This window comes from Rhinatrema bivittatum, chromosome 3, assembly GCF_901001135.1.
Source record: "Rhinatrema bivittatum chromosome 3, aRhiBiv1.1, whole genome shotgun sequence".
Taxonomy (NCBI): domain Eukaryota; kingdom Metazoa; phylum Chordata; class Amphibia; order Gymnophiona; family Rhinatrematidae; genus Rhinatrema; species Rhinatrema bivittatum.
The window spans coordinates 429737728-429760053 of record NC_042617.1 but is presented as its reverse complement, the minus strand read 5'-3'; the positions used below and the strand labels follow the sequence as shown (position 1 = coordinate 429760053).

Here is a 22326-nt window from a genome sequence, read left to right as displayed (position 1 = left end):
AGACGTGAGTGAGTGTGTGTGTTGGTGGGAGAATGGCAGAAGTAAAGGTGTGAATGGACATGTGAGAGAATGAGCAGTGAAGGTAAGTGTGAACATGTATGAGAGTGTTTATGAGAGCAAATCTGTGAGCATCCAATCCCACTGTTCAGTTGCCCTCTCCCTGTCCGTCCGTCCGTCCATGTCCCCCCCCTCGGCTAATCCATGATAATCTCAGGGTGACTGGAAGTCAAAAGTTCCCAGGTATGCTCAAGTCCCTCCCCTCCCCCCTCCTGTTTCTGTCTACATGCTGCCTGGTGACAGGGAAAAGGGCAAAGCTGGAATGAACACAGCAAAGGAGATATAATTACTTTGCTCCCATCTCCAGCCCTTCCCCCTCTTTTTCCCTGCAGTGACTGAAGGGGAAGAGCTAGAGCAGTAGAACTGCAGTTTCTTTTGCTGCCTGGACCTTTCAAGTATTTCCTGGGAGACCTGGCAAGTTATACAAATCCCCAGAACCTCCAGGTCAACTTAGACAGTTCACAAATATGTTTATTGACTTAAATTCATTAGCAAAGTTAGTAAAGTTCCTAGATGTAATAAATGACTGCTTCATGGAGCAACTGGTTTAGGAACCAACAAGAGAGGGAGCTATTTTAGATTTAATTCTTAGTGGAACGCAGGATTTGTTGAGAGAGGTAATGGTGGTGGGGCCACTTGGCAATAGTGATCATAACATGATCAAATTTAAACTAATAACTGGAAGGGGGACAATAAGTAAATCTACAGCTCTAACACTAAACTTTCAAAAGTGAAACTTTGATAAAATGAGGAAAATAGTTAGAAAAAAACTGAAAGGTGCAGCTGCAAAGGTTAAAAGTGTTCAACAAGCATGGACATTGTTAAAAAAAAAATACAATCCTAGAGGCGCAGTCTAGATGTATTCCACGCATTAAGGTAGGTGGAAGGAAGGCAAAACGATTACAGTCATGGTTAAAAGGTGAGGTGAGAGAGGCTATTTTAGCCAAAAGAACTTCCTTCAAAAAGTGGAAGAAGGATCCATCTGAAGAAAATAGGATAAAACATAAGCATTGTCAAGTTAAGTGTAAAACATTAATAAGACAGGAAAAGAGAGAATTTGAAATGAAGTTGGCCATGGAGGCAAAACTCAAATCTTTTTTAAATATATCCGAAGCAAGAAACCTGTGAGGGAGTCGGTTGGATCATTAGATAACCGAGGGGTTAAGGGGGCTCTCAGGGAAAATAAGGCCACTGCAGAAAGACTAAATGAATTCTTTGCTTCCGTGTTTACTAATGAGGATATTGGGGAGATACCAGTTCCGGAGATGGTTTTCAAGGGTGTTGAGTCACACGAACTAAACCAAATCACTGTGAACCGAGAAGATGTAGTAGGCCAGATTGACAAACTAAAGAGTAGCAAATCTCCTGGACCAAATGGTCTGCATCGTAGGGTACTAAAGGAACTAAAAAATGAAATTTCTGATCTATTAGTTAAAATGTTTAACCTATCATTAAAATCATCCATTGTACCTGAAGACTAGAGGGTGGCCAATGTAACCCCAATATTTAAAAAGGGCTCCACGGGTGATCCGGGTAACTATAGACCAGCGAGCCTGACTTCAGTGTCGGGGAAAAATAGTGGAAACTATTCTAAAGATCAAAATCGTAGCGCATATAGAAAGACATGGTTTAATGGAACACAGTCAACATGGATTTACCCAAGGGAAGTCTTGCCTAAAAAATCTGCTTCATCTTTTTGAAGGGGTTAATAAACATGTGGATAAAGGTGAACCAGTAGATGTAGTGTATTTGGATTTTCAGAAGGTGTTTGACAAAGTCCCTAATGAGAGGCTTCTAAGAAAACTAGAAAGTCATGGGATAGTAGGCGATGTCCTTTCATGGATTACAAATTGGTTAAAAGACAGGAAACAGAGAGTAGGATTAAATGGTCAATTTTCTCAGTGGAAAAGGGTAAACAGTGGAGTGCCTCAGGGATCTGCACTTGGACCTGTGCTTTTCAATATATATATATAAATGATCTGGAAAGGAATACGAGTGAGGTTATCAAATTTGCGGATGATACAAAATTATTAAAAGTGGTTAAATCACAAGCGGATTGTGATACATTGCAGGTGGACCTTGCAAGACTGGAAGATTGGGCATCCAAATGGCAGATGAAATTTAATGTGGACAAGTGCAAGGTGTTGCAGATAAGGAAAAATAACCCTTGCTGTAGTTACACGATGGTAGATTCCATATTAGGAACCACCACCCAGGAAAAAGATCTAGGCATCATAGTGGATAATACTTTAAAATCGTCGGCTCAGTGTGTTGCAATAGTCAAAAAAGCAAACAATGTTAGGAATTATTAGGAAGGGAATGGTTAATAAAACAGAAAATGTCATAATGCCTCTGTATCGCTCCATGGTGAGACCACACCTTGAATACTGTGTACACTTCTGGTCGCCACATCTCAAAAAAGATATAGTTGTGATGGAGAAGGTTCAGAGAATGGCAACCAAAATGATAAAGGGGATGGAACAGCTCCCCTATGAGGAAAGGCTGAAGAGGTTAGGGCTGTTCAGCTTGGAGAAGAAACAGCTGAGGGGGGATATGATATAGGTCTTTAAGATCATAAGAGGTCTTGAATGAGTAGATGTGAATCAGTTATTTACACTTTCGGATAATAGAAGGACTAGGGGGCATTCCATGAAGTTAGCAAGTAGCATATTTAAGACTAATCAGAGAAAATTATTTTTCACTCAATGCACAATTAAGCTCTGGAATTTGTTGTCAGAGGATGTGGTTAGTGCATTTCGTGTAGTTGGGTTCAAAAAAGGTTTGGATAAATTCTTGCAGGAGAAGTCCATTAACTGCTATTAATCAAGTTTACTTAGGGAATAGCCACTGCTATTAATTTCATCAGTAGCATGGGATCTTCTTGGTGTTTGGATAATTGCCAGGTTCTTGTGGCCTGGTTTGGCCTCCATTGGAAACAGGATGCTGGGCTTCATGGACCCTTGATCTGACCCAGCATGGCAATTTCTTATGTTGTTATTTCTTACTCTTCCATTACCATAGTTTTTAAGGCTGAGGAGAAATTGTACCAATATTACAGATTTTAAGGGTACTGTTAAGATACTTTTTCAAGGATTGTTAAACAGGAGTTAAAGTCTTTTCTATACCATCGCTAAGTTATATACCATCGCAACGGTTTACATGCAGGCACATAAGTAAGTTTGGAGTAAGTGTACTATAGTACATTCTAACAGGTGCCATTAAGTTTCGGTTACATTAAATCATAAAAATACATACAAATGTTTAGTGATGTGGGTTCTGGCCAGGTGTACCTAGAAGGTACTTTTACAGGTAAAAAAAAAATCACATTTACTGTATTATATTATTACATTCATTGTGTACTCAATTTGTTAAAATATTGTAATGCACATTTATGAGAATAGTGCTGTGTGCCGGTGCTTTATTCCAGTGTATTTTCTATTCTTCGGTCTCTTTATAAAAGGCTGGTTTAAAAAGCCATGTCTTTAGACTTCTCTTGAATGTTTTGGGGTCTCTCTGTAATCTGATCTCCAAAGGCATTGTGTTGCAGAGTGTGGGTCCTGCTAAAGACAATGCCCTTTCTCTTACCTGGGTTAGTCTCACTGTCTGGACTCACTAAGGGAATGGTTAAGAGAGCTTTGTTTGCTGAACGAAGGTACCTGTGTGGTATGTGTACCCGTAGTGCAGTGTTTAGCCAGTTTGCCTTTTCATCATGTGTTAGTTTATGTATGGTACATAGTGCTTTGTATTTTATTCTTTGTTCTATGGGTAGCAAAAGCAGACATTGAATCGGCTTTTAGGTTACTCCCGATTCATCCTAGTAGTTTTCATTTACTGGGTTTCACTTTTGAAGGTGAGTACTATGTGGGCAAGTGCCTGCCAATGGGTTGCGCGGTATCCTGTGCCTATTTCGAGGCATTTAGTTCCTTTTTGCAGTGGCAAACAGAACAAGAGACAGGGGAAATCAGTATGCTCCACTATCTAGACGATTTCCTATTTGTTGGGAAAGGGAACACTGAGCAGTATATTAATCAGCTAAACGGTTTTCTGAACGTGGCAAGAAGGCTTGGGGTACCAATAGCACAGGATAGGACAGAAGGGCCGGTCACACAATTGACTTTTTTGGGGATTGAACTGGACACATTAGCACTGGAATCTAGGCTGCCGATGGATAAAGTGATTAGGTTAAGAGATTTGGTACAGGAAGTAGGTAGAGCAAAAAAGATTACTTTGAGAATGATGCAATCGTTGATAGGGGCTTTAAATTTTGCAAGACAGGTAATCCCGGTGGGAAGGGCATTTATTAGGAAGCTGTCATCAGCCACAGCAGGGATTAGAGCGGCGCACCATTTCATTCGAATTACCCAGGCAATCAGAGAAGAATTAAAAGTTTGGGAGGAATTTTTGGAGGGATTTAACGGGGTTTGTATAATGCAGGATACGGAGGTAACAAATGAGGACTTGGAGTTGTTTTCGGATGCCGCTGGGGCGTCAGGTTTCGGGGTGTTTTTTCAGGGCAAGTGGAGTGCTGAGCCATGGTCAGATGATTGGACAGCAGAAGGCATAATGAAAAAAATAACTTTTCTGGAGTCATTTCCTATCATGGTGGCATTGGCTATATGGGGCAAAGATTTGGCGAATAAGCGTGTGGTTTTCCAATGTGATAACCTGGGTGTAGTGCAAGTCATTAATCGTTTGTCAGCCAAATGTTTGCAGGTGTCATATTTATTAAGGGAGTTGGTGGGTCTTTGTTTAAGATGGAATGTTCGGATAACGGCCAAATATGTCCCAGGAGTCGAAAACACTTTAGCGGATGCCCTTTCTCGTTTTAAGTGGAAGGCCTTTCGAACACTGGCTCCAGGTGCAGATGCGGTGGCGGAGAGATGTCCAGAATATCTATGGGCAGGGGGGCTGAAGAAGAAGAGTGGGCGCTAATTCAAAAGTCAGTGGTCCCTTCGACTTGAGCGGCGTATACAGCCGGAAATCATGCGATTACACGATTTCTGATGGACAGGGGCTGGTCAGGAGGCCCTGCGGAAGATCATAGGATCATCCATTACATCACATGGGCCAAGGCCCATCAATATTCGTTGTCCAAGGTAAAAGCGAACCTGACAGGTTTTGCCTTCTTTCAAAAGTTGAGGGGTTGGCGTAATTCCTCTTTGAGTTTTAGAGTGAGGCAAGTTCTTCTTGGTTGGCGTAGGGCACGCGGTTGGATGGGGGACAGAAGAAGACTGATCAGATATGCTGACCTAGTAGGCATTTCAAGGGGCCTGGAGTGGGTTTGCTGGTCTGAGTATGAAATTCTTTTATTCTGAGCAGCATTCTCTTTAGCATTCTTTGGAGCATTGCGCATCAGCGAATTGGTAGCCAGTTCTAGATTTAATCCTCGGGGTGCAGGCCTGATGGTGGGACAGGTTAGGGTGGAAAAGGATAGTGTCCCTTTATTTCTTACAAAATCAAAGACAGATCAATTCGGAAAAGGGTCGTGGATTAGAATGGGTAGGGCTGCTCATGCTGTGGTTTGCCCAGTGCGAATCTTGCAGGAGTTCATTCAAGTCTGCCCGAGAATTGAAGGGTCTTTCTTAGTGCATGAGAATGGAACGTCGCTCTCGAGTTTTCAATTTTCCAAGGTCTTAAAAAAGGCGGTGGAGGTAATGGGACGGGATGTGAGCCTTTATAGCTCACATTCTTTTCGTATAGGTGCAGCGACGACAGCAGCTGAATTGGGAATGGCTGAGGGTGCAATAAAAGTCATTGGTAGATGGAAATCCAATGCGTTCCGGGGTTACATCCGTAAATGATGACGGTGATGCTTGTGATAGTAACACATGTTTCTTGTTTTGCAGAACCAGTATGGGATAATAGAGAACCGGAGTGTGCCTGGGTTATGGGTCACTCATTTGTGCATTGGGCACAGTATCGGGCGCAAAGGAGACCATATGAGGAAGATCTGCAATTGAAGAAACTTCACTGGAAAATTTGCTGGATGGGGAAGAGGGGCATGAAATGGTCCGAATTAGTATCCTTCTTGCATGGACAAGTCCAGACCCAAGGGGTTCCAAAAATCTTAATACATTTGGGCGGTAATGATATCGGAAAGGAATCATGTAGAACTTTACTTTCGTCATCAAAAAACCAAGGAAAAAGAAAAAATTTTTATCACAAAATTGTGCTCAAAAATTTTTACTCAAAAAATTTTTATGGAATAAGACTGACTGTATCGGCAAGCCTGACGACACCCCTTAATTAATTTAACAGGGGTTGTCCGGACTTCTCGTCATGTACAGTCGGCCTTTTTCAATTAGATTTTTTCAATTTTTTTCAATAATTTTTGTTTTAAATAATTTTTTATATAAATGTAACTTAAAAAACATTTTTTGAGGTCCAGAGCAATTGTATCCAGTTATCTCAATTCAAAGACACAATTGTTTCATTGTTGCACTTGACTCAATCCAGAGAAATAATTATTTTCAAAGCCAAAGAATGTAATTTTCATAGACAGAGGACAAGAATATTTGTTAAATAACCTCGACACCCGGCCGATGTTTCGCTACTGCTTCATCAGGAGCGTGACATTATTTACTTCCAATGTCTCCCGTTGGTATTCTATACAAGGAGCTTATAAAAAATCTTGCTTGTCCAAGTATGGTGTCTCCCGTCGAATTTATTTCATCGGGAGCTTACCCAACTTTTTCCGCTCAACATTTTAACAGCGGTCTCGTTTTTCAGAATTGTTGCTTCTCATTATTGCCCGGAAACAACCTTCATTTTGGACAAACACCGTCTCAACTGGCTTCCGGAAATGCAGGAAACAGCATTCCGGAAGCCAGTTGAGACGGTGTTTGTCCAAAATGAAGGTTGTTTCCGGGCAATAATGAGAAGCAACAATTCTGAAAAACGAGACCGCTGTTAAAATGTTGAGCGGAAAAAGTTGGGTAAGCTCCCGATGAAATAAATTCGACGGGAGACACCATACTTGGACAAGCAAGATTTTTTATAAGCTCCTTGTATAGAATACCAACGGGAGACATTGGAAGTAAATAATGTCACGCTCCTGATGAAGCAGTAGCGAAACATTGGCCGGGTGTCGAGGTTATTTAACAAATATTCTTGTCCTCTGTCTATGAAAATTACATTCTTTGGCTTTGAAAATAATTATTTCTCTGGATTGAGTCAAGTGCAACAATGAAACAATTGTGTCTTTGAATTGAGATAACTGGATACAATTGCTCTGGACCTCAAAAAATGTTTTTTAAGTTACATTTATATAAAAAATTATTTAAAACAAAAATTATTGAAAAAAATTGAAAAAATCTAATTGAAAAAGGCCGACTGTACATGACGAGAAGTCCGGACAACCCCTGTTAAATTAATTAAGGGGTGTCGTCAGGCTTGCCGATACAGTCAGTCTTATTCCATAAAAATTTTTTGAGTAAAAATTTTTGAGCACAATTTTGTGATAAAAATTTTTTCTTTTTCCTTGGTTTTTTGATAATTGAATGGAAAATTATTAGCTCTTTTTGTATATTTTTTTGAACTTTACTTTCGAACATGCAGAAGGACATGGTAGTTATATTGACCAGGTGGCCTACTATCAAATTAGGTTGGTCCGATATCATTATTCATTTTAAATTAAAGGATGAACATATCTGGAAAAAAGGTGATAAAAAAGTAAATCGACAGATGGGGCAATGGGTAGTGCAGCAAGGGGGGTTTTGGGTGTGCCACCAGTGGGCATGGTAAATGTCGCCAGAGTACTTTCGGGGAGATGGGTGCATTTGTCCGATGTGGGACTGGATTTATTTAATAACACCCTGCAGGAAGAATTAGAAGCAGTAATTCAGGATAATGTTGGGGCCGCAGTGGGGGAACAAGGAAGCTAAGTTTCCTTGTTTAGTGGCGGAAAACCAGAGCCCAAGTTTAATGTGTATATAAATTGTTCAAAATTGTTTGATAATTGTTTGGGGGGGCGCGAGTCTCATGCAGTCGGGGGGGCTGCAGCACTAGAAGGTCAAAAGAGCTAGGGGCTAAAGCTCATTGACCGCGGCTTACCATCGCTGGGACGAGGCGGGGTAAGTAAGGGGGGACAAATTGGCTTACCACTGGGACATGGTGGTGAGCAACACGAATTGAAGCAAATGGGGGTGGGGAAAGGGCAATTGGGCTGACATGTTGCAGCCACATGTTTGTTGTGAGGGCTCACGTTGTTGAAATAAACTGCACCTTTTTAATACCAACATGTGTGATGTATTACTTGAAAGGAGGGGGGTTTGGGCCAGACCAAGCGTGGGTCTTGACTCCCTGGTTAATGAGCACAGGTGCGGGCTTGTCCCGTGCCGCTAGCTGTAACCAGGGGAGAGGCGCGCGCAGGACGGGTCCAACGTGAAGGGGGGGGAAGCAATCATCGCGGGGAAAACGAGAGCCAATGGGAGGTCGCCAACGATTCAAAATTGTGGCGCTCCCATTGGCTCTTAGTGGCTAGTGAGGTAGGATCTGTTCGGGCGGTTGGAGCTGCAGTGAGGGCACGCAAGCCGAGCGGGGACGGGTTTCAGGCATCCCTCCCTCTCGGTTGTTTCGAATTGTATGTTTAATGCCATGTGAATTCAATTGTCGCAGCAAAGGCGGAAAACCCGAGCCCAAGTTTAATGTGTATATAAATTGTTGAAAATTGTTTGATAATTGTTTGGGGGGGGGGGGTAGTCTCGTGCAGTCAGGGGGGCTGCCGCACAAGGTCAAAAGAGCTAGGCGCTAAAGCTCATTGACCACAGCTTACCATCGCTGGGATGAGGCGGGGTAAAGGGGGGGGGGGGCAAATTGGCTTACCACTGGGACATGGTGGTGAGCAACACGAACTGAAGCAAATGGGGGTGGGGAAGGGGCAGTTGGGCTGACATGTTGTCAGCCACATGTTTGTTGTGAGGGCTCGGGTTGTTGAAATAAACTGTGGCCTTTTTAATACCAACATGTGTGTTGTATTACTTGGAAGGAGGGAGGTTTGGGCCAGGCCAAGCGTGGGTCTCCACGCCCTGGTTACGGATTGTCAGAGGAATGTTGCTTCTTGAGCAGCTGGAAGGAGGTATGATTGTACCCCTCCCCATACCTGGCTTTAGCAAGGACTTTTGCATAGAAAACCGTAACTTAGAAACTACACATAGACAAAGGCATCATGAACAGTATCTTATTGGGCAAGGGACTTTGCACCTACACAAGGTAAAAAAAAAGGGAGGGGGGGGGGGGCTTGTATAAGCAAGTGTATAAAATGTACTGTTTGAGCCCGTGGGGGTGTTCCTACTTCTGTATGACACCCGTACTTGTAAGCCCCTGAATAAAAAACAAACAAACCGTATACTGTTTCACTAAACTCTAAGAAGGATTTGTTTGCTTGTTTCTTTCAGAGCCCTAGTTTGCAATTAGTGAGGCTGTTTGATTATTGCCCACCACTTCTCCTACGCCGGGAAATGCAACTCTGTCTGCTGCCCTAAGCGATCTTTCTTTCCCAACTATATCTGACAGAGCCTTGTGTCACCTATATGCTCGTTTAATAGCGTTTTAGTTGTTCCAACAAAAGATATCGCACCCTACCAAGAAACAATTACATGCCGACAAAATTAAGAGCCAACACAAGAAGTGTAAGTCGTCTGATGTGCATTTGCAAACTCAAACACCGCAGCTGACGTTTTCTTTCAAGGTACAAACCCCCGTTTTCCTTAGACCGGCTGGTTCAATATCCTAGAGTTCAGCTATATAGGGTGGAATGTACTACACAATCATGCGACTATAGCTTACGGAGAGGCGCGCGCGCACAGCGTCACCTGGCTCGCACCACCGTTCCTCTAACCTAAAACCCGTTAGTTCTCGCCTAGGCGCGCGCGCCCCCCCCCCCCTTCACTAAAAGAACTTCCTCCAGCAGAACTTATCAGCGCGTGGATCATTCTCCGCTAGGAAGAGTATCCATCTCCACTCGGCCGGGGCTATGGGTTCGCTTCCTAACCTTGGTCCAAACGTGAGGCCTCAACCCCCATTTCTCGCCATTTCTAGCTGACCCTCTCTTACCTAGGCAGACGAATAAGACGGACTTGGGAGCCGTAGCTGCCATGGCTATTTTTTTTTTTTTTTCGGCGCGGCTGCGCCAAGGTCCTAAATATTATCAGTCCCTTTGCGGAAACGCGTCACTCTTGCGACATTAGCAGTCTGAAGAAATTGCCTGAGCGAAAATAAACAAGTTCCAAGAAAATTTAAATACACAAATTAAGAGAAATGGGAGTTTTGCTTTCTATGCCTCATAGTAGTTGGTGGATCAGACCTTTAAAACCGATCTATGCGCCCAACATGACCTGGTGTTTTGGTGGCGGTGACAGGTGTTTGCCGGTAAGGAGCGGCGACTACAGGTAGAGCTGGGTGGGGTGCGGAAGTATTCACGATCAGGAAGCGCACAATCAGCGCTGCCTTTGTAATAGGCGATTCTCCGTCCTTGGCGTTTCTCTTTGCAGGCAGCTCACAGATAGTCGGGGACCCATCAGCAGTGAGTACTAATAATGTATAAGTTCCCGGCTTGGAGAAGGTGACTGGTCTGTCCGGATAGGAACCAACTGTTGTCAGTTAGGAGATGGACAGCCTGTAGCTGGGGAAAAGTTTTGTCTTTTCTTTGTGGAATTTAAAAAAAAATGGATTTGAATAGTTCTTGCTACTTATGCCGCTACATAACTCAGCTAGTGGGTTGCAGTTGGTTAGGGTTCAGTCCTCATTTTGAATTAAAACGCCGCACTCTCCAAACCCTCCTCCTAGACAAAATTATTTAGTCCTTCAAAACGTGCTTTCCACTGCAATGGGAAGTTGTAACAACGTTTCTGTGACTTATTCAGGTCAATACTGTAAAGTGCGTGCGGCTGCACTGTTTGACCTGCTCATCACATGCAGATTGATGAGGTTATTAGTCATTTGACTGGGATACGAAAAAAATGTGCGGCAGACCAGCACATTTTAGGGTTGCCAACTTTTCTGCTGACCATGACTGGACAATGGAGGATAGGGAAGGGGGAGGGTCATTCTTCCTTATTTGCATATATTGCAGATCCTGCCATTTGGAATTCATATGGTATTAGGCCTACTGTTAGGCATGTTGGTGTGGGCTTGGCCCTCAGAAAGCCATGAGTAAACTAAATTACAACAGTAAAAAACACAAAATATAAATTATAATACTAAAACCATACTAATAAAAATATTTCAAAACAGCTGATGGGACATTCAATAATTTTTTTTTAAAAACTATCCCTAATACTTATAAAATATTTTAAAACAGCAGACACATGAAATACTATCCAGGGTGATTCCAGTCACCCTGAGATTGTTGTGGATTAGTCAGAGATGGTGACATGCACAAATTTTCTTCTCTCTCTTTCTTTTATATACAGACACTCTCTAACACTCATGTTCATTCTTATACACACTCCTCCTATATGCTAACTCACAAATGGTCCATGACATTCAGACATGCTGACTCACTGACTTAAACACATACTCATACATGCTCACTGACTTTCACATATGCTCTCTTTTTCATACTCATATTGACTCATACTATCTCTCACCCTCACACACATACACTCACTTGTTTACTGACACCTGCAGGCATGCTCACATATATGCTCACAGTTGCACAAACTGACTCATGGGCTCTCACCTGCACTCACTGACACACACGCTCTCACTCAATCAAAAACACACATTCATTGACTTAGGTGCTTTCTCTCTCGCACTTCTCCCCTCTGAATAAATAAAAAAAAATTCGTTTTTACTTATATTGGTGGTCAGGGGCACCCAAGCTGGGCCAAAGAAATTGCCATACTGGAATAGAGCAAGGGTCCATCAAGCCCAGCATCCTGTTTCTAGCAGTGGCCAATCCAAGCTCCAAGTACCTGGCAAGTACCCAAAAACAGTATATCTCATGCTACTGATGCTAGTAATAGCAGTGGCTATTTTCTAAGACACCTTGATTAATAGTAGATAATGGTCTTCTCCTCCAAGAACTTATCCAAACCTTTCTTAAACCCAGCTACACTAACTGCACTAACCACATGCTCTGGCAACAAATTCCAGAGTTTAATTGTTTGTTGAGTGAAAAAGAATTTTCTCCGATTAGTTTTAAATGAGCTACATGCTAACTTCATGGAGTGCCCCCTGGTCCTTCTATTACCCGAAAGAGTAAATAACCAGTTCACATTTATCTGTTCTAGACCTCTCATGGTTTTAAAGACCTCTGTCGTATCCCCCCTCAGCCGTCTCTTTTCCAAGCTGAGCAGCCCTAACCTCTTTATTCTTTCCTCATAGGGAAGCTGTTCCATCCCCTTTATCATTTTGGTAGCTCTTCTTTGTACCTTCTCCATCGCAACTATATATTTTTTGAGATGCGGCAACTAGAATTGTACACAGTATTCAAGGTGCGGTCTCACCACAGAGCGATATGGAGGCATTATGACATTTTCCGTTTTACTCACCATTCCCTTCCTAATAATTCCTAACATTCTGTTTGCTTTTTTGACTGCCGCAGCACACTGAGCAGACAATTTCAATATATTATCCACTATGATGCCTAGATCTCTTTCTTGGGTGGTAGCTCCTAATATGAAACCTAACATTGTGTAACTACAGCATGGGTTATTTTTTCCTATACACATCACCTTGCACTTATCCATATTAAATTTCATCTGCTATTTGGATGCCCAATTTTCCAGTCTCACAAGGTCCTCCTGCAATTTATCACAATCTGCTTGTGATTTAATTATTCTGAATAATTTTGTATCATCTGCAAATTTGATTACCTCACTCTTCGTAATCCTTTCCAGATCATTATAAATATATTGAAAAGCAGCGGTCCTAGTACAGATCCTTGAGGTACTCCACTGTTTACCCTTTTCCATTGAGCAAATTATCCATTTAATCCTACTCTCTGTTTCCTGTCTTTTAAACAGTTTGTGATCCACGAAAGGACATTGCCACTTATCCCATGACTTTTTACTTTTTTTTTAGAAGCCTCTCATGAGGAACGTTGTCAAATGCCGTCTGAAAATCCAAATGCACAACATCTACCAGTTCACCTTTATCTACATATTTATTAACCCCTTCAAAAAAGTGAAGCAGATTTGGCTTTACCCAAGACTTGCCTTGGGTAAAGCCATGCTGACTTTGTTCCTTTAAACTATGTCTTTTTGTATGTTCTGTGATTTTGATCTTTAGAACACTTTCCACTATTTTTCCTGGCATTGAAGTCAGGTTAACTGGTCTGTAGTTTCCCAGATTGCCTCTAGAGCCCTTTTTTAAATATTGGGGTTTCATTATTCACCCTCCAGTCTTCAGGTACAGATGATTTTTATGATAGGTTACACATTTTAACTAATAGATCTGAAATTTCATTTTTAAATTCCTTCAGAACCCTGGGGTGTATACCATCTGGTCCAGGTGATTTACTACTCTTCAGTTTGTCATCAGGCCTACCACATCGTCTAGGTTCACCGTGATTTGGTTCAGTTCATCTAAATTATTACTCATGAAAATCTTCTCCGGAGCAGTTATTTCCCTAACATTCTCTTCAGTAAACATCGAAGCAAAGAAATTGTTTAATCTTTCTGCGATGGCCTTATCTTCCCTAAGCGCCCCTTTAACCCCTCGATCATCTAACAGTCCAGCTGACTCCCTGGCATGCTTTCTGCTTCAGATATATTTTAAAACGTTTTTACTGTGAGTTTTTGCCTCTATAGCCAACTTCTTTTCAAATTCTCTCTTAGCTTGTCTTATCAATGTCTTACGTTTAACTTGCCAGATAAGATCTGGATGGGCTGCCGGTTGCTGTTTGGTATCCCCCCTTGGTTTAGGAATGGACATATCAGAAGGCCCCTCAATGCAAGATTTGTTTTTCAGTTACTTTATGCCACAGCTGAGAGCAGGGTTGGAGTTGAGCTGGCGCTGAGGGGCATGCTCACTGCCTCCCATCAGCTGCTGGTAGAGGAATGTGTGGGAAGGAGCCAGGAGTACGGCAATGGTGAGAAAGTGGTGCCTGAACAGAGCAACGGCAACAGGCGCATGAAGCCACTACTGCTGCCATCGCTGCTGAGCCAGTGAAAAAAAAAAAAAAAAAAGCAAAAAACAAATCAGAAGACAGACTGAGTGCAGAGCTTCCGGGGACGCTCCTGCTCTGAGATAAGATTCTGCGGGACCTGGTGTTGGTCGTAGGGGCTCCATGGGCATGGGGCTGCAACAAATAACAAACCCCATGATCCTTCCACCTGGCTTACCGGGGCATGCACAAAGCCCCGATAAGCCAATCCACCCATGCGCAGCCGCTCTTCCTTTCTTCATGCCCACAAGGAGTGGGGACCCTGCCGGCTTGTCAACAGAGCTGCATGTTGATTGGTAGTGCAGCATTTTGAACCCCGCAGAGCCAAAGGAAGAGTAACTAGCAGTGACTCTGAGAACATGCTCAGCTGCCCAAGCTTCTGCAGGTGTCTCCTCTCTCACATTTTGTTCTGCAGCTGCACTGGGAGGACTAGGCACCTGATTGTATCACCATTGCCAAGCTTGCTCTGATTGGCCAGCCTTTGAGCAAACCTTTTTGGACTGGATATCGCAGTATCTGGTTACCCTTGAAACTGGGCACTCTACAATGGGTTGGAAAACCGAGCTTTCTGGTCCAAAACCGGTCAGATGGTCACTAGCCCAAGGGCCGGTGTTAATTTCTGAGCAGCAGAGAAAAGTGTACTGAAAAGTAGAAAATACTGCTTTTCTGTACATCCTCTGACTTAATTGCCTAGGGAAATTAAGTCGGAGGAACCAAAAGGTAAAAAAAAAAAACGAAAAGTGCCGGTGGGTCAGGTTAGAAAAATGAATGCTCAATTTTAGGAGAGTCCATTTTCCTAATCCATGGTTGTCAGCGGGTTCGGAAAATGGACACTCATAAAACTGAGCGTTGGTTTTCTGATCCCGCTGACAGCCACCTCTCCTGGGTTTCCGCTGCTAAGGAGGCGCTAGGGACATGCTATTGTCCCTAGCACCTCCTTTTTAGCGCAACCCCCTCATTTAAATACAGGATCGTGTGCCCAGGAGAGGTGTATGGGCGTGAATCGGGAGAGCGGGCACTCAACACTAATCGCCTGTTTTCCTGCGCACTTTACAGAATCAGCCTGTATGTGATCTATTTGGATTTCAGCAAAGCTTTCGATACGTCCCACATAGGAGGCTTGTGAATAAAATGAGAAGCTTGGAAGTGATCACTAAGGTGGTGACGTGGATTACAAACTGGTTGACGGATAGAAGACAGCGTGTAATGGTAAATGGAACCTATTCTGAAGAGAAAACAGTGTTAAGTGGAGTGTCACAAGGATCTGTTCTATTCAATATCTTTGTGAGTGATATTGTGGAAGGGATAGAAAGTAAAGTTTGTCTATTTTGGATGATTCTAAGACCTGCAACAGAGTGGACATGCCTGAAGGAGTAGAGAGAATGAGACATGATTTAAGGAAGCTTGAACAGTGGTCAAAAAAATGGCAGCTGGGATTCAATGCCAAGAAGTGTAGAGTCATGGAACTGGGATGTGGTAATACAAAAGAACTGTACGTAATTGGGGGGGGGGGGGGGGTGTTGAAGGGCTGTTGTGCAAGAGCGAGACCTTGAGGTGATCGTGTCTAGTGATCTGAAGACTATGAAGCAATGTCACAAGGCGATAGCTAAAGCCAGAAGAATGCTGGATTGCATAGAGAGAGGAATAAACAGTAAGAAAAAGGAGTCGATAATCCCTTTGTACAGGTCCTTGGTGAGGCCTCACCTGGAGTACTGTGTTCAGTTCTGGAGACCATATGTCAAAAGGGACAGAGACAGGATGGATGCAGTCCAAAGAAGGGCGACAAAATGGTGGGGTGGGGGGGGAGTCTCAATCAAATGACTCATGAGGAGAGTTTGAAGGACCTAAATATGTATTCTCTGGAGGAGAGTAGGTGCAGGGGAGATATGATACAGACCTTCAGATACCTGAAAGGTTTTAATGGAGCACAATTGACAAACCTTTTCCGTTGGAAATCTGTAGAACTAGGAGTAATGTAATGAAGCTCCAGAAAGGATAACTCTGAACCAACAACAGGAAATATTTCTTCACAGAAAGGGTGGTGGATGCCTGGAATACCTTTCTGAAGAAGGTGGTGAAGACAAAAACAGTGAAAGTTTTCAAAGGGGTATGGGATAAACACTAGATCCTTAAAGGCTAGAGGATGGAAATGAAGAAAAGAGTGCATGGAGGTAACTTGCTGGAGTGGCGGTTACTACCCTTAACCAATAAGCCTTCATAATGTTGATGCAACTCCATTATTGCTCTCTGCTTTATCAGCAGGGGGAAAAGGGGAATTAGATTCAGACAGCATCCAACAAGGACATTGAATTTTACGATCTGGGAAAACAAATAAGCATGAGAATAACTTGCTGATGCGGCTGTTACTACCCTTAACTAATAAGCCTGATTCTTTTGATGCAATTCCAACATTGCTCTCTGCTTCAACGGCAAGAGGTAATGGGGAATTGGACTGAGACAGCAACCAACAAGGGCCCTGACTTTGACGGTCTGGAAAGTAATTATGGGCTGACCAGTATGGCGTGGCAGATCCTACGATAAGCTTGCTGAGCAGACTGGATGAACCTTTTGGTCCTTTTCTGCCATCATTTCTATGTTTCTAAGCACGGGAGGCATGCCATAAGTTAAAGACATCTTCAGACGTGAAAGTGCCTTTGTAAACAAATCTCTTTATAAAGTGCTTTAGTATGGAGTGCTTGTTAAAAGCTGAAATGAGACTGCTGCTCTGTGAATTGTAGATGTGCTCTGTACTCAATAAAAATGTTATAGGTCTGTTTGCTAAACACTAAAACAGGTTCAGAGGTAGGATTATCCTTTTGAGGAGGTGTCTTCCAGAAATAATATAATTTGATGTCTGTTCATTCTAAAATCCTTCATTGTTTATGATGTAGTATAGGGGATGGCCACAAGATGGCTCTTGCTCTCGTCAGCCACTAAAGAGGTTTGTTTGTTTATTTATTTTGGAAGCATTTATTTCCCACCCTTCCTACGTTCAGGGCAGGGTACCTTATGAACATATATAGGTCAGATGAACAAAATACAACACATTACATATTTTTGAGACGGAAATATTGCCTGTCAGATGGAAACATATTAAAAGGGAACATTGCCTGTCAGAAGATCACATATTAAAAACATAGGAGTTGACTCCAGCATGACAAAAATCTAAAAGGGGAGCCAATAAAAGTTTATAATGGACTCGCTGAAAGGTAAAGACTCGCTTAGGTTTGGAAATCCTTTTGTGAATAGGAACATTTTTAGTGCTTTTGTAAAGAATATTCTTTCTCGGAGGCATCTTTCTTCCTTTGGTAAGCTGTTCCATAGGAGAGGACCTGCAGAAAAAGCACGCTCTCTGGTTTCATTTAGGTGGGTAAGCTTAGGAGATGGAATATCTAATAGCATTAGGTTTGTTGATCTGAGGGACCGGGAGTGTGGATTTTTAGAATTGAGGAAATCCAGGGGGGAAATCCAGGTTGTGGGGAAAAGGAGGAAAAATATAGAACCTATGCTAGCACCACCTTGGAGGATGACACACACCTGCATTCCAGACTGGCAGTGAAACTCCAGCCACCCAGAAAGTGTTGTATGCTGTAGCGGTGGTGATTGGAGGTTTTCCCACAGGAAAAAAACATTCAGATAAATTCAGCAACAGTTGGGCTATACATGAATCTATGTTGTAAGTATGGAGTCTGCTGCCCATTGCTACCAGATGAAGACAAATTGGCCTCCTGATCTCATGGCAATTGAGTCCTACTGCAGAGAGGAGAGGCTGGTTCAGGGAGCATACACATAACAGAACAGAGAAGAGCCCTTCTGATCCCTATTCCAGCCGCCTTCTGTCCTAGCAGTGCCTCTGACTGCAGCAAAAACAGGAGGGTGGGGCTGGAGAAGGGAGCAGAGGCTCTTTTTTGCTTATTCCTGCTCTGCACCTGCTTTCTTGTCTGCAACCAGAAGCACTGGAGAACTGGGGGTGGGGGGTGAGAAGGATGAAGCTCAGAGCCAGTTAGTTCCCTGCCCCCCATCCTGTCCACCTCACCCCACTATTACCTGGAGAAGAGAGCTATTTTCTATTTGTTGACCAGAGAGGTGAGGTGGGAGTGAATATTTTCCCAGGCCCCAGCCGATCACTGTGCTCCCAGAACTTGAGATTTAAGTGACTACAGAAGATTGGAATTTACCTGGAGCTCCAGTCAGGTTAGAACGATATGTGGCATGGGAAAGGTGGTGAATGCTATGTGAAGAAGGAAGGGATACAATTCAAGAAGTGCTTAATGATGGTGTAGTGAGGGGTGTGCAGGCCTGTCCTTGGGGATGGGGGTAACTATCCCATAATACCATGGTAGTCCCATCCTCAACACTATAATTTTCTGTCAGAATTCCAGGGCCCTGCTGTGGTTGGTTCAACCTGGGCCTAGTACCCTCTTATGGTCAGTCCTAGGGGTGTGAATGCTTGGGAGAAAATCTGTGCAAGAGGGATCTTACAGGTTCACTGTGTGCATAAAACAAAACACAAGGCCAGAACCTCCAGGCTCATTTCCTGGAGAGATTATCTGCTCTGAAAAACAAGTAGGGCTGGTATCCCCCAAGCATTTTCTCCCTGGTGAGACCCACTGCTCTGAACACAAATCAGTATCCTGAAAGCCCCCGACAGGATCTGTTACCCCTACACATCACACTCTGAGTGGGCACAGTAGATTTAAGGATTTAGCAATGTTTTATTAATGTTACATTTCTAAAAGTAGTACAACATAAATCTATGTAAATAAAAATGTTAAATAGTTTGGACAAAATCGCTAATCTCAGAAACCACTGAACCGATTGCTTTCAAATTTGGACACAACATTCATTTCGCATACAGGAAGGTTCTTCTGTACTTACATTACAGATATGTCACACCTGTGACAGGTAAAATAGGTTTAAAGATTTTTTCCAGAAAACAGCGACATCTGCTGGACGTAAGTGCCATCTGTTACACCTTACACTAACACACGCTACACTAATCATTTCGCCAGTTCAGGTCCACGTTTCACTTCCATTTTAACACATTTGCGCACTTTTTTCGCCGGAAGATAACTATTTCCTTTACAGATAAAATACACCCACCACCCTCCTCACACCCCCTACACACATGCCAAATTTATTTACTTCCCAGGCCCTCACAACACACATAAAACCTGACAGAAGTCCAGGAGGCTCCGGGGGGGGGGGGGGCAGGACTGGTCCGGGACACATCTCCTGCACTACGGCCGTCGGCTGCCAGCAATCAACATGGCGCCGACGGCCCTTTCCCTTACTATGCCACTTGGGGACACCAATGGTGGCAGTAGCCCATGTGACATAGTAAGGGTGAGGGCCCCTCGGCGCCATTTTCATGACTGGCAGCCAGCGGCCCTTTGCCCTTACTATGTCAGAGGATCTACCGCTGCCATTGCTCCACCCCACTGACATAGTAAGGGCAAAGGGCCGTCGGAACCCGTTTCAGTGCTCGCAGCCGACGGACCAACGCCAATACATCGCTCCCGGACCGCTCCTGAACGCCTACTCCACCGACTGACATTTTTATCAGGTCTTGGGGAGTCTGGAGTCTGGAGGTTAGGGGGTGGTAATGAATTTATTGCGAACATCTTGGGGAGGGGTCACAAGGGGGGGGGGCAGGTTTCATTCATTCGTCAACTCTGGGTGGGGGGCAGGGGGTGGGCTACTGTTTTTCGCAGGGCTGGGGGGGGCAGGAGAATATGGGGTGGTTAGTTTAAGAGAACATTTCTCATAGGGTTATTTTTTTGGGGAAGGGGGAGGTTCACACACAAATACATACACTAAACTTGCACGATCTCGGGAACGCACCAAAATAGCCCTCCCCAGACCACAAAACAAATTTGGGAGTGCAAATTTGGTTAGGCACTCCCCTATTTGGCTACATAACACGCACAGACGCCCAGGGACAGACCACATGTAGCACCAACAATTTTAATTTCCCAGGTCTTGGGGGGGGGGGCAGGAGGGTGGGGGGTTATTTGATTTAAAGGGTTGGGATTGGGTTTTTTTTGGGGGGTGGGGGGTTTCCACAGAAATAGAAAGACAAACGTTTTCTGATCTGCAGGGTAGGCAGTAGGCGGGGGGGAGGTGACAGTGAGGGGAGGGAGAATGAGGGGGGAGGTGAGTGTCAGGGGAGGGAGAATAAGGGAAGAGGTGAGTGTGAGGGGAGAGAGTTGGAGTGGGGACAGGGGAGGGAAGGGGGGGGTGAGTGACCAAGGGGGAGGAGGATGAGTGACTGAGGTAAATGAGCAAGGGGAAGGGGGAGGGAGGGAAAAGAACCTGACTCTGCCACTGCAACGCGTGGCGGGGTACCGCTAGTAATACATAATTATAGTAAAGGAAATAGTTGCAATGATCACACAGTGCACATGTTTTGTTTTTTTTAATGAATTTTCCAATATACATTCAAGAAAATACACTTGAATTTACAAATACAGAGAAGAAAGGAAAAAAAAAACCCAATTCCAAAATAATGAACATGAACTTCTCTGCAATATCAAGACCACAAAAAGGGGGAAGAGCCAAACACTACCCCAGGAATATTCCTTAAACTATCAGGAAATGAGGTCTGACCAAACAGGAGGCTATATAAATATCGTATAAAGCTACAGGCATAATATGTTTACTCATCAGTTACAGAGTTAGGAATAGATGCAGAGGGTATTTTATCTTGTGAGAAATTGGAAACTTTTACAGGTGTAAAGAACACTTAAGTGTTATTCTGAAATTTAATTACACATTTGCATGGGAATTTTAATCTAAAGAAAGCGCCTGTATCAAGAACTTTAGGCCTTTATAAAAGGAACTGTTTGTCTTCTCTTAAGTTGTGTGGGTCTAGACAAGTTAGGATAAATAATGATCTTAATACTCAAAAATGTCTCTGACCGATGACGAAAAAATAGCTTCAGTATCCATTCCTTGTCTGACTCCAACAAAAATGAAACAATGTAGAAAGCGTTACAAGATCTTTCTGGGCTGCTGATTCAAAGATTCTTTCTTAAACGGAGGAATGTAATAGGCCCTAGAAATAATTGGTAGTGCTTGCTCAGGAATTTTCAAAATCTGTATCATATATTACTTCCACATGTCTTTAGGGAGAACCAATGATCTTTAGGAAATTTATCATACGAAGATTTCTCCCATGTATTTGGTTCTCTAACTGTTCCATTTTGTAGAATAATAATTGGTTTTCTTTAATGATATTCTGATGAAGCCCAGCAAGACTATCAACTTCCTTTTTCAATGACAAACAAGAAACTATTCTCATCTGTTGTTTTTTCAGCTTGTTCCAAACGCTGTTCCATTTTATGAAGGGAGGCAGCTAAAGGATTAATTTGAAGGAATACATTTTCGTTTAAGGACTGAATAGATTCCCAAATAGATTCTAATGTAATACAATCTGGTCTTACCAAATGAAACTTCTGGATAGATTGGCAATGTTCCACTCTCCAACTGTCGAGTCTCCACGTTGTGTAGCCTCCCCGGATCCGGCGGAGGTCCCAGAGAGCTCTAATGCAGCTCCAGCAACGCTTGTGGCTTCCATGCGCAGGGCAACATTTTCCAGCATGCCGCCCTGCTCCATACTGAGAAGTTGTTCCGTGTGTCATGCCTCAGCCAGATTCTCCGGGGCCCTACAAATTGCCGGGGACAAAGATGTTTGTAGTTCCTGCAGAGCGGTGAGTTCTGCTTCCTCTCAACCCCCCCCCCCCCCCCCCCACCCCCACCCCCACACACTGTGAACTTCCTCCCGGCATCAGAGCCTCCTGGAGCAGAAGAACGTCCATTGGACCAAGTTCTTGCAATGAAGAAGCAGAGGATGTCAACTCTGTGAGCGCAACACTTCCTCACAGAATGCAGAATTCCTGGAAAAAGGGAAGAGGTCGTACTGAGCCACTTCAAGTGTGGTGTCTCATCAGATCCACCATCTTGGATCTTCCAGTACAAATTTTTTTCTTACGAATAAAGCAGCTGAGTTGCTTCTCTGATTGAAGATTCTCTCTTGCTGTCTTTCCCTGTGCCAGCTCTACCTGATTCTGTTATATTCTTTTTATCTGTGCATCTGATGCATGTTTGAAACAGAGACTTAGGACAAGTAATTAAATTCCATTCCACTCGCTGGACTC

General features: G+C 43.4%; 2 protein-coding genes across 3 annotated transcripts in view; one reads left to right on the top strand and one right to left on the bottom strand.

Moving 5' to 3' along the window:
• The window catches only part of ACP1 (acid phosphatase 1), a 168694-nt gene extending 158456 nt beyond the window's left edge, over positions 1-10238 (bottom strand). Inside the window, exon 1 of one of the 2 annotated variants that reach the window (XM_029595779.1) lies at positions 10111-10238. In XM_029595779.1, the coding sequence (XP_029451639.1) occupies positions 10111-10153 (43 nt within the window). In that variant the 5' untranslated portion in view covers positions 10154-10238. The remainder of the gene's footprint in view (positions 1-10110) is intronic. The other variant, XM_029595778.1, reaches the window with a different exon arrangement.
• Positions 10239-10457: 219 nt separating this feature from the next.
• SH3YL1 (SH3 and SYLF domain containing 1) overlaps positions 10458-22326 on the top strand; it is a 223298-nt gene continuing 211429 nt past the window's right edge. Inside the window, exon 1 of the mRNA XM_029595777.1 lies at positions 10458-10579. Within this exon, the coding sequence (XP_029451637.1) occupies position 10579 (1 nt within the window). The 5' untranslated portion in view covers positions 10458-10578. The remainder of the gene's footprint in view (positions 10580-22326) is intronic.